Source organism: Esox lucius, chromosome 3 (assembly GCF_011004845.1).
Source record: "Esox lucius isolate fEsoLuc1 chromosome 3, fEsoLuc1.pri, whole genome shotgun sequence".
NCBI classification, from domain to species: Eukaryota; Metazoa; Chordata; class Actinopteri; order Esociformes; family Esocidae; genus Esox; species Esox lucius.
This window is the reverse complement of record NC_047571.1, coordinates 26,710,119-26,724,138: the sequence shown is the minus strand read 5'-3', so window position 1 is coordinate 26,724,138 and position 14,020 is coordinate 26,710,119. Positions and strand designations below refer to the sequence as shown.

The 14,020-nt window shown below is 41.6% G+C and overlaps 1 protein-coding gene across 1 annotated transcript; it reads left to right on the top strand.

Annotated features, from left to right (window-relative positions):
* Positions 1–18: 18 nt before the first annotated feature.
* znf644a (zinc finger protein 644a) lies at positions 19–13,973 on the top strand. The gene is made up of 6 exons (XM_010893507.4): positions 19–124; positions 1,159–3,727; positions 10,501–11,070; positions 11,288–11,413; positions 11,503–11,608; positions 12,469–13,973. The coding sequence occupies exons 2-6, from the start codon at positions 1,174–1,176 to the stop codon at positions 12,659–12,661; spliced, it is 3,549 nt and encodes a 1,182-aa protein (XP_010891809.2). The 5' UTR covers positions 19–124; positions 1,159–1,173; the 3' UTR covers positions 12,662–13,973.
* Positions 13,974–14,020: the final 47 nt, after the last annotated feature.

Genomic DNA, 14,020 nt, shown 5'->3' with positions numbered 1-14,020 from the left:
ATGGTTTAACCTACGTAGACCCATCAAGGAAAATGGCGACTGTGGAATGGATGGAAGACGAAAGTGAGCAATAATTCAATGCAACGATTAAAGTGCATATCGTTAGCATTCACACCGTTTAAAGGTAATGTTTAAAGTCTTCTGTAACACTATTTTTATCTTTTGGTATTGCTCAAACATATCCGGCAATTTTTGTATGGTCTTGGTTGAGGTTTTGGTTTTGGTATGGAACATTATGGACGGGGTATGTATTGCAAGCATCCAACAACAGGACGATTTAACGAGAAGTAAAGCACATTTGTAGCTCCATTTACCCCCATTATGACTCCGACTAGCTTGCTATGTTTGTGCTCTTGAAAGAAGGGGTTGCGTTTGTTTTGGCTTTGCATAGGTTGGTGACAGTGCTGCAACACATAGCAAGAAAGTTTGAACCATAGAATGCAGAACTGTCTACTGCTTATCAACAGTCATAACGTTACCTATCGGTCTTGAATAAGGGGTGATCGTCTAGCATTTTAATATAAAGCATATTCCGATACGAGATGCTTACATTATGGCAGCCTTTACAATTGCCTTCAAATGGGTATATGCTCATAGTAGCCCAAGCTCACCTCTCTGTTATTGTCAAAAAATGTGTTTTAACTTGATTTTAAATACTAGTTTTAAAGTCTCAGGGGTAAATCTACAGTGTATCCTTTTCCTCATCTCCATTCTTTCATCAGTGTTTAGCTGAAAACTTGGAGAGTTGAAAGTCATATTTGGAATGCTAACCAGACATTGGTGAGGATAGTATGAATTAAGATAAAAACTATTTTTATATATATATTATACAAAATGGACAGTCAATTTCTGCAAAGTTGTCATTTTATTTGTAGGTTACAGAAGACAACTACCATATCTTAAAAAGGTCAACAAATGATAGCAGAATAATTGTATATACAAATTTTACTCAAATTGCTGTAGTAGAACAGATTATATTTTGCAGCACCTTTTAGAAAGCAAGTTGCACTGGGTTCTTTTGGCTATGCCCCAATAAGCACTAGTGGTGGTGCTAGAGAGTTCTTAAAGGAGCAACACCATATTAAGCTAAAGTGCACCACTCAGATGACTGATGGGGAGAGGGAACGTCTTCCTGATCTGTTTAATTTTCTTTCCTAGAGTTCAGCCACAGACATGTCTGCTCTGACTGACATGGATGAGGAGGAGAAAGATCCTGATCCTGTGATCGACACTCTATGTCTTCTTCAGGATCCAGTGAAAAATCAGCTGCCCTTGTTTGTGGAAACACTGGACAGGCCTCAGACTTCTCCCCTGAGAGAAAATAGCAGTGTCCTTGATGTTCTCTCAAACTCAAATGTCTTGTCTGTGAATGGACCTTCTTCGCACCAAGCCTTCGAATCAGATGAGCTCAACAGCTCGTCGACAGACAAAGAAGAAAAGAGTATTACTCAATTGAAGACTGTGCAAGACATTGACACTACAGGGATATGGGGTTTCGATGTGGAATCTTCTGAGAATTCAATTGATAATTATGAAGGTCCACTGAACTGGGACCCTCAGAGAGAATTCATGCAATTTCTGTGGGACAACCATGATGATTCTCCTGTGGAGGAGCAACCAAAGGCAGATCCTCCCCCAAATAACCAAAGGAGAAGAAAACGCAAAATGGACATGGTAGTCATGGTAGATCCCTCAGAGGAGCTTTACTCTGATTCAAGCCTCAAGTCAACAAATGACTTATTTGAAGAGGATGATCACGAAGACCCTGTTCCCATCAACAAAGTCCGCTCATTACGAAAACACTCCAAACCTCGGTCTCCCGCAGCAAAGAAGGCATCATATCCCAATGGAACTGTAGAGGCCATAAAGCAAATTATTTTCAGCGCCCCAACCAGAAGTTCGTGTGAGACAAGCGTGGCTCACAGCCTTACGCCACAGAAAAGGACAGCCTCTTCTTCGGAGAAGGAGCCATTGTTTTATCCCTGCACAAAATGTACCATCAATTTCAAGGAGAAGAATCATTTGCACCGGCACATGAGGACTCACACAGATCAGCCCAGTCCGATCAACATGCCAAAGCCTTTCATATGCAGGGAGTGTGGACAGTCTTTCCGTTTTCGCAATTCCCTTCTTCGACACATGACCACTCACCAGGAAAGGAGAGAGAGACTCATGGAGGAGATCAAGGGCATGAATGAATTGAAGGACGAGGGCACGGATGCAAGACTACAGTGCCCCCAGTGCACTTTTGGAACAAATTGTCCGAACACTTTTGTTCAACATGCCAAGACTCATGAGAAGGATAAGCGGTACTACGACTGTAAGAAGTGTAATTACATGGCTGTGACAGTGTTTGAACTTGAGAGGCATGTAAACAAAGAGCATAGGCTGTGTAAAAAGAGAGAAGAGTCCACAGAGGAATGTAAGTCAAAGGAAGACAATGAAACACCTCATTCGTACTCATGTAATATTTGTTCTTATGGCACCTCAAGCAAAAGGGTCTTTAAAAATCATCTTGAGATTCGTCATAATCAGACATTCGAGGAATATGAAAAAAATGAGTGTGAACAACCACGTCCTGAGAAGCATTTTCCCATTAGAAAATCCCAGAAAGTAGATCCCATTTCTTCAGAGTTGACATCAAAATTCTCTGTGAAAAAACAGGCTTTTAGAAAAAGAACCGATTTGCCCTCTGATTCAAATGACATTTCTGATCTTTTCAAAAAGGATAAGATTGTTCACAGAGTAAACAGAGGCTTCAAAACTCAACCCACAGAGTCAAAACTTGACAAGTCAATAAATAATCTATTGTCTCGGCAAAGACATGACAAGCAGAGGAATGACAAAATGGATGTCACTGCTGGCTTTTCTTTTGTTGAGAAGACAAATGGGGACAATAGTGATTTTGGACGAACACTGTCAGGAATTTCAGAAAATACCAATTCTCCCTCAAAAAGCCGCAAACATTTGTTGGCATCTAAGTTGGAGAATAATATCTTCAATTCCAGCCATGATTCCAGTTTAAGTGGCAATATTAGTGCAAACCTCAACAGCAAGAATGTTTCTAAACTTGTTGTTGAAAAGCCAGTGATGAAAAAGTCTCCTTCCAAAAGAAAAATGTCTACCCCTTATCGCAATACTGTTGACCAGGACTCTTGCTTCATTTTACCAAAAAACTTGCAAAGTCCAAAGATGCAAAATATCGCAGAGGAGATGGAAGACCACGATGATAAGGAAGGCTTCCAATATAGTGACTATGACACAGATACTGACACTAAATGTCTTGATGAAAGTGAAATAAAGCAGGAAAAGCTCTACATTGGTAACATTCATTCCTTTAACAAAAGAATGTCCATAAGGGGAGTCCCTGGAACATCTGAAGACCTTTTTGAGAGAGGCCACGAAAGACTCTTGCAGAAGACTGTTGTCAAAGAGGAGTCCATTGAAACACAGATCTTTGGAGAGACCATGGAGTCCAGTTCTGTTCCATTAGGCAAATCTTTTTCAGATCCTGATTCAGAAGGGGGTGCAGAGCGGAAGACCTGTCCTTACTGTCCTGCTGTGTTTGAGTCAGGTGTAGGGTTATCCAATCATGTGAGAGGGCATCTGCATAGGGTTGGACTGAGCTACAATGCACGTCATGTGGTGTCTCGGGAGCAGGTGGCTTCTCAAGACAGGAAACCTCGCATTCGCCGAAAGATGGTAGCAATGCGACGATTGAAAAAAGGTAAACATTTATTTGGTTTATTTATCATGTATTATCATATATTTAATTTGATTCATGATAATGTTCTGATTCATCAACATTTTTATTTCCTAATTTATCATAATTCTTAAATTTGTAAATTCTTGTTTAGATTTCAAATCCAAAAACAGATGCACGTTGCTAAAATTTATTAATGGATTGAGGTGGGGAAGTTATATTAAAGTGGATGGGATAAATAACAACAATGTTACCTGCTGAGATACACAGTAGCCGGCTGTATCAACACTATCTAAATTGTAGGGACTGTTTTAAAGCATTTGAAAATTACATTTTGCCACGTAGTAACTTCAGGACAAATACATTAGAAGAGTTAAAAGCAAACAGTGCTTGCCTGGGGCAATGCAAAATCATCAAAACATTAATAGTCAAAACCATGACCACTAACCATGGTGCAACAGGGGAGCTTAGTTGTCTTAATTCCTGTTCTAGACCAGCAGTTATTGTTTAGCTTGCATATCCAAAGACTAATGCAGGTTGTTAATACAGATTGATAAATTGGGCTGGTAATGTTTTATTTGCCGAAGCTTCGTTTGTGCTTCTCTGTAGACGGCTCTGCAATGCGCCGCAGAGAAAGTGGTTTTGGATAACCGCAGCCCGCAGAGGCTGGCGTAGGAGCTTTCGTGCGCACCTCCCAATTCTTAACAACGCGTTGTGTGTTTTGTGTGACGCTGTGCGTCAAACAAACGCTGATTGTACGAGCAGTAAATATCGGTGGTACACGGAATGATAACACATCGCGAAAGGTTATCCGCTATTAAACTGACAGAAAACCAAAGCATTCACCTATGCAAACCTCTGTGAACGAGGCCCGCTTAAGCGCCTTGACGTGTACGTGATAATTAACAAACATTCACTTGCTGAAACGCATCTCAGCTGTTTAGGATTGGTTCTGGCTGTTAGAAAATTTAACTGGAACTGTTGGATTCCAGGCATCATTAATATTAACACTGAAAAAGACATTCGCCTATGCAATAGCCTATTATTCTTTCTCTCGGTTTGCAATTACGTAGGCTATAGCTGCATCAACGCTATCTAAATAGAAAATTATCAACGTAAAGTAGTAAATTAAACTTGACAGTGTATTCAATTGATTTAATCTACATCTGCAAAATTTCTGGCAGGTGTTTGAATCCTGGTTGCGGCATAATGACAGTGCCCGGGAGTCCAGCATAGGGCAGTGCAGTTTGGCATAGATAGCTAGCCCAAGTAAGTGTTTTGATGAATCATCAAAGGAAACCTAGCACACCTAACAGACAGAAAAACATGGTTTCAGTTAAATATCCCCTTTTAATAAAACCCAGCCCTGATTGGAAAAATAACAGGAAAATAAGTTGTCTCCCCAGCAAAAATCCAAGGGGACATTTTGGGATTCAACACTTTAAGGTGAAATACTTAATGAGAAGTAAATCATTTTTTACTTTGTCAAAAATAATGACCTATTCATATACTACACTGAGGTAGCCAATTTATAAAGTACACCAAGTTCCACAAATTGATTGCTTCTGTTGACATTGAGTGACCGTTACCTACTATATATAGCAAGCACACAGGCATCTAGTCTTTTAGTTACTGTTTGATTGAACGTTAGAATGGGACTCAGTTGCTTATTTTACCTTGAGCGTAGTAGGATCATCTGTGCTAGACGCACCAGTTCTTGTATATTACAAATGGATCCCCTTCTAGGCTTTCAACATACAACTGGGCCAAGGCAGTAACTATGCTGTAGGTTCTCTCCAACCGCTGTTGTGACTAACCCAATTTAGCATTTTGCCAAGATAATTATTACAATCAGGTACACTAAATTTGGGTTTGGAGAGAACCTCAAGCGTGGTAGCTTTACAGTAACTTGTTTGGGCAGCCCTAGTCTATGGTTTACTGAGAATGGTGCAACAAACGTAGAACACCCAGTTAGTGGAATTCTTGCAGGTGGCAAACGGCTTGGTGATGATGAGAGGCATAAGGTAACAGGCAGGCCAGAAACTGGTGCAGTAACACAGTGGCATGAGGAGCGGCATCTCGGATCGCACAACTCATCAGTCCTTGTCACAGCCAGACTATTGCGGCAGGCAACCACAGTAGGCTCCATTCTTGTCAGCTGAAAACCAGGACAAGCTGCTCTAGCAGAGTTATTAACACTGAACAAGTCAGGAGTGGAAAACCATTGTCCAATCCAGTGGATTCTGGTTCCGGTTGCATCACACCTTGCCAGTTGGCAATGGTGTAATGTGGGGAATGGTTTCCTTGGGAGATTGCATGAGCAATTCCTGAACGCCACAGCCTGAATCTGAACATACTTTCCCAGATCACTGTTTTACAACATTCATGGTTGAATACCAGGATCTTAGGACGTTTGAAAGGATAAAGTATCATATACACACGCATGCATAAATACAGTGGTTCTCAAAAGTATTCAGCCCTCTTGGACTTTGTTGTTTTATGTTACAGCATGACAAATATGAAATCATTGCATTAGTAATCTTTCCCTTTGCTATGACACCTGAATGAGCTATGGTTCAACTAATTGTCTTTAATCACACAATTATTTGAATGGAATCCACCTGTGTGCAATCATGTTTTACATTATTTCAAGTTGTGTACCTCTTTCTGAGAGGTCCCACAGTTGGTTAGTACAATTCCAAACAACAATTATCATGAAGACAAAGGAACATTCAAAGCAAATCCGGAATAAGGATCTTCCATTTTCCAAAACTCAGTATCAGGGCAAGAAAGGCACTAGTCAGGCTGGCCACCAGGAGCACATGGCATCCACAAAGGAGTTAAAGTCTTCCGCGGCTGAGCTGGGAGACACCGTGCAACAGTAGCAGGTGCTTTACAAATGTGGGAAAAAGAAAACCGCTCACACGAGATCTTAGCTAGAGTTTGCCAAGTATGTGGGAGACTCAGACCAAGTGCAAGAAGATTATATTATCTGATGAGATCAAAAAACAGGTTTTTAATCGTCAATGCAGAGCGCTATGTTAGGTGAAAACCAAATCCTGCACACTACATCACTGTGGTTGGACAACACTTGTGGACTGCAATTTTCTAATAGTGCTACAGATTCTCAAATGGATTGAGATAAGGACTTTCACTTGGCCATTGTAGGACATTTATCTATTTTATCTCGAGCCACTTCAACATTGCTTAGGAAATGTGCTTGGGAAAGGTGTATTTCCTCCCACACTTATCTGCAGTATTTCCCTATATTTTGCTTCGTCCATACTTTAGTTTTAACAAGATGCCAATTACCTGCTGATGAGAAGCATCCCCACAGCATGTTGCTGCCACCAACATACTTCACTCTAGTAATGTTTTTTGTTGAGGCATGGGCAGTGTTAGGTTTGCGTACTTATAGCGTATGTATATTATTTTGGTTTTATCTGACCAGAAAACCTTTTGCACATTGCAGCTGGGTCACTCTCAGGCTTTCAGATAGTACTTTTGTAACAGCTTCTTTCTTGCAACTGGTTGACCGGTGCGCCATTATTCCACTCCCAACCACTGTACCTCCTTCAAAGTGATTTTTGGCCTCTATGAGGCTTCTGTTACAAATCTACTTCTTGTGTAAGTGCTGAGTTGTAAAGAACTGTTTGTTGCAATGCCTGGGTGGTGTGATGCAGCTTCCACTTCCTAATTATTGATCCAACTGTGCTCACTAGAATATGTAAACACTTAGTATTTCTATAACACCTATTACATGATCTCACCATTCTCTAGAATGCTATTTTTTCTTATTTTTTCTTTAGATTCATAGCCTGACGAATGATCCTTCAAAAGTTTTTTTCAGTAATGTGACAGCAAGTTTAGCGGTTCACATGGGGAGGCCAATGCCAAAGCATCTACCTTTGTTAGGGTAATATACACTGCTCAAAAAACTTAAGGGAACACATTGGGTCTCGATGAACTAAATATTTTAAAAATCAAAATCTTTACTGTACATTGTGCAATTTGTTGAGAACAAAATGACGTCCGATGCAGGGCTGGATTCAAACTCACACCAAAAATCTAAGTAAACAGTTGACCTCACAGGCTGTTCCAACTGAATTTCATCACAGCAACGCATAATGTGACTCAGTAATGTGTTGTGTGGAGCCAACGGGCCTGTATGCAATACCGACAGCGTCTGGACATGCTCCTGATGAGACAGCGGATGGTGTCCTGGGGGATCTCTTCCCAGATTTGGAACAGGGATCATCGTGATCTCCTGGGCAGTCAGTGGTGCTACTTGGTGGCGGTGGATGCACCAATACATAACGTCGCCAAGGTTGTCAGCTGAATTCAGGTCTGGGGAACATAAGGGCCAGTCAGTGGCATTAATGCCTTCGTCATCCAGGAACTGCCTACACACTCTGGCCACATGAGGCCCGGGCATTGTCCGGCACCAGGAGCAATCCACGGCCCACAGCACCAGCGTAAAGTCTGACGATGGGTCTGAGGATTTCATCCCGGAGTCTCCTGACTCTTTAATGTCTGTCACATGTGCTCAGTCTGAACATGCTCTCATCTGTGAAGAGAACGGGGTGCCAATGGCAGACCTGAAAATTCTGGTGTTCTCTGGCGAATGCCAATCGAGCTGCACGGTGCTGGGGTGTGAGCGCAAGTCCCACTACAGGTGGGACCAAAGGTGCAGATACAGGTCCTGCTGCTGGGTTGATGCCCTTCTGCTGCCCTGTCCTGCTCTCCTTGTGTAACGGTCCATCTCCTGGCGTCTCCTCCATGCTCTTGAGACTGTACTGGGAGACACAGCAAACCTTCTTGCGACGGCACGTATGGATGTGCCATCCTGGAAAAGCTGGACTAACTGTGCTACCTGAATGGGCTGCAGGTACCACCTCATGCTACCAGTAGTGACAAGGACACTGGCAAAATGCTAAACTAGAGAAGAGTCAGCCAGGAAGGATAAAGAGAGAGCAATTGTCTGTGGCCACCACCTGCTAAACCATTCCCTTTTGGGGGTTGTCTTGCTGTTTGTCTTCCTCTCCAGTGCACCTGTTGTCATTTTAATTTGCACCAAAACAAGTGACATTGCTTCACAATCGATTATGCTTCCTAACTGGACAGATTAATATCCCTGAAGTTTAATAGACTTGGTGTTATACTGTGATGATTACGCATTCCCTTCATTCTTTTTAGCAGTGTATTTAATCTGTGTAAACTGGGAGTTTACACAAGTGGTTGAATACATGTGCAAGCTGTTTTGCATTTTTCTGACAAATATTTCATAAAACCAATGTCATCTCACAATAATTAATTTTGAATATCATTGTTTTGAAATAAAATATCAAACAATGCAACATTTTCATTTATAAATCATTAAAATTCATCAGCAATTTCAGTATTTTTGCAGGTTAAGCATAGCATGCCAGTGTGGGTTAGGGGGGGGGGGGAATTATAGGACAGGAAACAAACCCCTTTTTTATTTTCTCCTATTGTACACTGAGTCTTGCCAAATAATTTACAGTTGTTTCCCTTATCTTTCTGCTCACATTCTCACACTCCTGCTTCTCAGAATATAGTGGAGTAAACGGTCAGAGGGGAGGGTCCTGTCATTTCTGTTAAAAAGACTAATAAAATAATACATATTATTAGCCAAAATTTCTAACATTCTGCTTTTGTGAAAAAGCTGGTTGTGGAGAACTGTGCAACGCTTCTAATAAGGTTTTGCCAATTTTGTTTTTCATTGTGACCGGTGTCCTGTGTGCCAGGACATGAATATTCTGAATATACAGACAGTTTGAAGTGTACTGACCAATAACATTGTACCTTTATCACAATCATGAGCAGCTGTGTGTGAATTAATCCATGCCTGACACTACCGGTCTCCTGTTGGATCCAATTTAGAAACATTAAACAGTGATTAAAAAATATATTCAAAATTCAGTTGCTCTCTGCTGGAGATTTGCAGGATATGCAATGATATGCAGTCAAATAAAGGCTATGATAAATAACATTGCCTACTATGCTACATTCTATGAATAAAATAAGCCACAACTTTCAAACTAGCAGAGATCCCACTCTTTGTGAGCTTGCAGAATATTATGCTTACTATATTCAATTATTTGCTAGTTAAGTTGGCCGTTTCCTTTATGATCATGATTTTTTTATTTAAAGATTACATACAGTACTACCCATACAACAGAACAGTTATTTTTTTAAATGACAGCACACATATAACATTATGGAGTTTCTAGCCTGGGTATGCCCAAAATGTCATGTGACCTTCAAACAAATATTTATCTTGTGTTTTCCATTACAAATGTCAAACATTTCAACAACTCCTCCTCCAAAGCACCATTCTAGGTATTTCATTTTGTGAAAGTATTTCTTTGGTCTTGGTTTTGTGTGGAATCTCTTTCCATATGAGCGAGAAGAGATTGGTATGGTTGTTGTTAGCTCATTGAAAGAAACAAAATATTAGGGAAAATATATAAGGGAAAAGAGGACACCAGGTTTGCAGAATTTGAGATCTTAAGTGTCATTGTCAAAATCATGAGTCATTTGATATCTGTTGGTTGTCTCATTACGATGTATTTTTGTGTCATACTGGTACCTGAATTATCACACCTTGAAAATAATTACTTTAGCAGCCCCAACATGCCACATTTGACAGGATTGAGCACACCGCTAACGCATGTATTCCATAAATGTTTTTAATTTTGAACAAGAATGGATGTTAATGTCCTCTGCACCCAATGAAATGGTGACCAGGTATTTCTGTATCTACTATATTTCAGCGCACAAGTTGGGCTCTGAGGAACCTCTGGTCCGAGGGCACTCCTGCCCATTATGTGGAGACTCTTTCGATAATAAGACTGGGCTGTCTAACCACATTCGGGGCCACCTAAAACGGCTTGGCAAAACCATCGCCACGAAGTCCAAGTCCCCAATGTTGCTGCTGCGGGAACTGATGCGTGACAAGAGGGAGTTCCAGAGAGCTCTGCAGATCCTAGGCAAGAAAAGGAACTTTTCCCATTCCAGAATCCCCTCAAAGCAGGCCGCCTCCAATCACCTGACACCGCCTAAACAGAATATCATCCAGAACCTCTACAACGATGCCAAACAGCCGGAGCCCACGTACTCTCTACCAGGGAAGACACTGGAAAAGAAGCAAGGAGAGACTAAGATGGAGATGAAAGGATCACTCTCGAGTGCCTTGATAGGAATTCTGAAGAAGAGGAAGTGTCAGGAGGACTCAAAATTTAGGACTTCCTCTGTAACGGCAAGAAATGCCCTGGCCGGTCCCCCGACCAGCGAGCACAGTAGAGGAGCACAAGTCAACTCATCACTGCCAAACTCCACATCAGGTGAGGCGGATGAGGGATGTTAACCCATAGAGAAATGATCAATAGAATGGCCCTGGCACCTCTATCCCAGTCCACTCATTGCACTTTAATGAGTACAACCATTCTATCGGTTACATTTCTATGTTAGTGTTTAATGATATGAAGGACACATTAATTTTTACAGTGTATGTCTGCATGCCCACAGCTGACACAGTGTGACTGAATGTTGTTTTAACAGAAAAGGGGGAATTCAACAGGAAGGTGTGTGTCCATTGCAATGCAACCTTCCACAGCGGGGTTAGTCTGTCCAATCACCTGCGGGCATATGCAAAACGAAAGAGGACTGCCTTGCTGGAGGGAACAAGTAAGGGTCTCCTCGTCGTCAGTGGCACGTAGTAAGATCACAGCGTGGTGAGTTCACGCGACCAAATTGACCTGTTCCTGTTGTTTCAGCATATGACTGTAAACAGAGGAGGCAGAGGTCGAGGCCTGGTTCCAAGAAGAAGTTGTCCCTCACTACGCCCCACGCACCAGAGGAGATGTATAGACTAACCTGCAGGTATGAAATTTTTCCTCATCATCGAGTCACAATGTTTGAGCACATACCATAGTGTATATCCATGGTTAAAACTGTTCCTTGACATTTCTGCTACAAGGTTAAACGGTACTCGGATATTCTGGTCTAGGGCCGTCCAGCGGTCTAAGCAGCTGCCTCCATGAACATGTACTGCTGCAGCATGGGTCCATATCCTACCTACTGCTCTTTCAGCAAAAACTCTATAACCGTACTCCCGAGTGGCTCACTGGTCTACGCACTTGCCTTGCAAGTGTAATCACGTTGCTATGGCGCGGGTTCAGACCCCGGTCACACCATTGTCGATTGTGGCCGGGGGGGGGGGGGGGTCCCATTGGGCAGCGTATATTGGGCAAGAGCCGTCATAGGGGATTTCCTTGTGCCGCTGCATTCTAGCAACATCTCTGGCGAGCACCTCTAACCTGGCTATGAATAAGGCAATGTGAGTGAGCGTTTCCTTGGACGTGTTGGCTCAGATTGACTTCCTGGTTACGGGAGGGGGTGTAAAGTAGCAGAACGGCTGTTCGGACAGGTCTCAGAGGAAGCCTGTGGTGATCGGTGACTCCCAAACCCGCAGGACTGTTGTAGCAGTGACACAAGGTTGTACATTAGAATTGGATACTTGCGAAAAAGGGGGTAAAATTGAAGATATTTGACTAGTTTCCTGTCCAAGTGAGGATAAAATGCTTAAATAACTTAAAGCGTGAATAAACAGTACTCAGATGTTAAGGTGGGGCGAAGCTTTATCCAATATATTAGTTCTAAGATAATGGGTTAAGAACCACACTTTACAGTCAGTGCCAAGTCTTTACAGGGTTCTTAGATTGTTCAAATTCTGTTTGCAGATTCTGTGACCTAGTCTTCCAGGGTCCCTTGTCGGTGCAGGAGGACTGGATAAAGCACCTACAAAGGCACATAATGAACACCAGTGTGCCCCACACTGGGGCAGGCATGAGGGAGATCACCTCAATGCCCAAGAACCCCTCCTCCCCCACTGAAAGACAGACTTCATCACTGGCAACTAACACTGCCTCCTAAGCCAAGGGGACCTAGTTTAAAAAAAACAACAAAAAAAAATCTAAATTTTCCTTCAGTTGCGTGTATGTGTTTGTACATTGGATGTTCCTTCACAGTTTTTTAATAATCATAATTGGCAATTGAAAAATGCTTTTGGTAGTTTGACTACCCAATCTCTTAAAACGTTCTGTTTTTTTGGATATTGTTACGTTTTTATCAGCATTTTAAAATGTCCCTTGTTTGGAATATGACTCCATTTTGTCTGACTCATTTCTGGTGTTTATGCAGTGAGCCAGCCGGATCTCAGAAGCTTACATAAATGATATACAGTTCCAGTCAAAAGTTTGGACACTTACCCATTCAAATGACAGGGATACATATTATTTATGCAGGTTAGCGAGAGCGAGCTACCTCGCGAGTCTAGCAGTAACGTAGTGTGGAACTCATTTTCAACGGAGACAACTCTTACCTCAGATTCCTAAAATCTCTGTCCATTTGGTCCAGTTCGGGAGCACCTTTTCTCTGTACATTGATATATTTACATTTATACTAGACATGAAAACATGAAAACGGGACAAGTACAATCCTCTTTCTGTATTTTAACATGTATTCAAATCATGATCATATTGCTACCATTTGTTTATGGGGAGGGGTTTCTGGGTAAGGAAGTACTTTGATGGGGAATCTACCTGAAGGGTTAGGATTAGTTGATGACTATCAATATGGTTAAGTTTGGTGTGTGAGCTAATTACAGAACAAGATGTTGGAAACATTGAGGGCAGCAATTAGCCATTAGATCATTGGACCGGTAACCAAAATATTTCTGGTTAGACTCTCGGAGCCCACGTGGTGATCTCTCAATCTGCCCTTGAGCAAGGCACTTAACTGTAATTGCTCAAGGGTCACTGTCAATAATGGCCGATCCCTGGTTGTGACCCCACTCCCCATGGGTATTTCAGGGATAGTGGGATATGCAGAAAAAATGTCTATTTCTCACCAACACACTTTTAGAACACTTGTACGCGTGTGGAACACGATATTTTGTCCTTTATAATGGATGTCAGGGGTTTTAACATACTGCAGTTATTTGCATATTAGCTCCAACTCCAAAATGAAAAGGATTTTATCAGTCACATTGTGTTCTTTATGCTGGGGTCACAGCGTGTTGCTTCATGAATAACGGTCATCTATATTTAATGTTTTTTAACTGTTTCAAAAATAATGCTGTTTTGTGTTTTTAAATAATTTATGTTTAAATGTATATCATACGGATATGACGCTGAAACCATTTTTGCGATGTTATAAATAAAATAAAAAAAGTATGGTTTAGTCATCAGGATTGACATATGGGTGTTTCCTATAACAGTGGACAAATGCTGG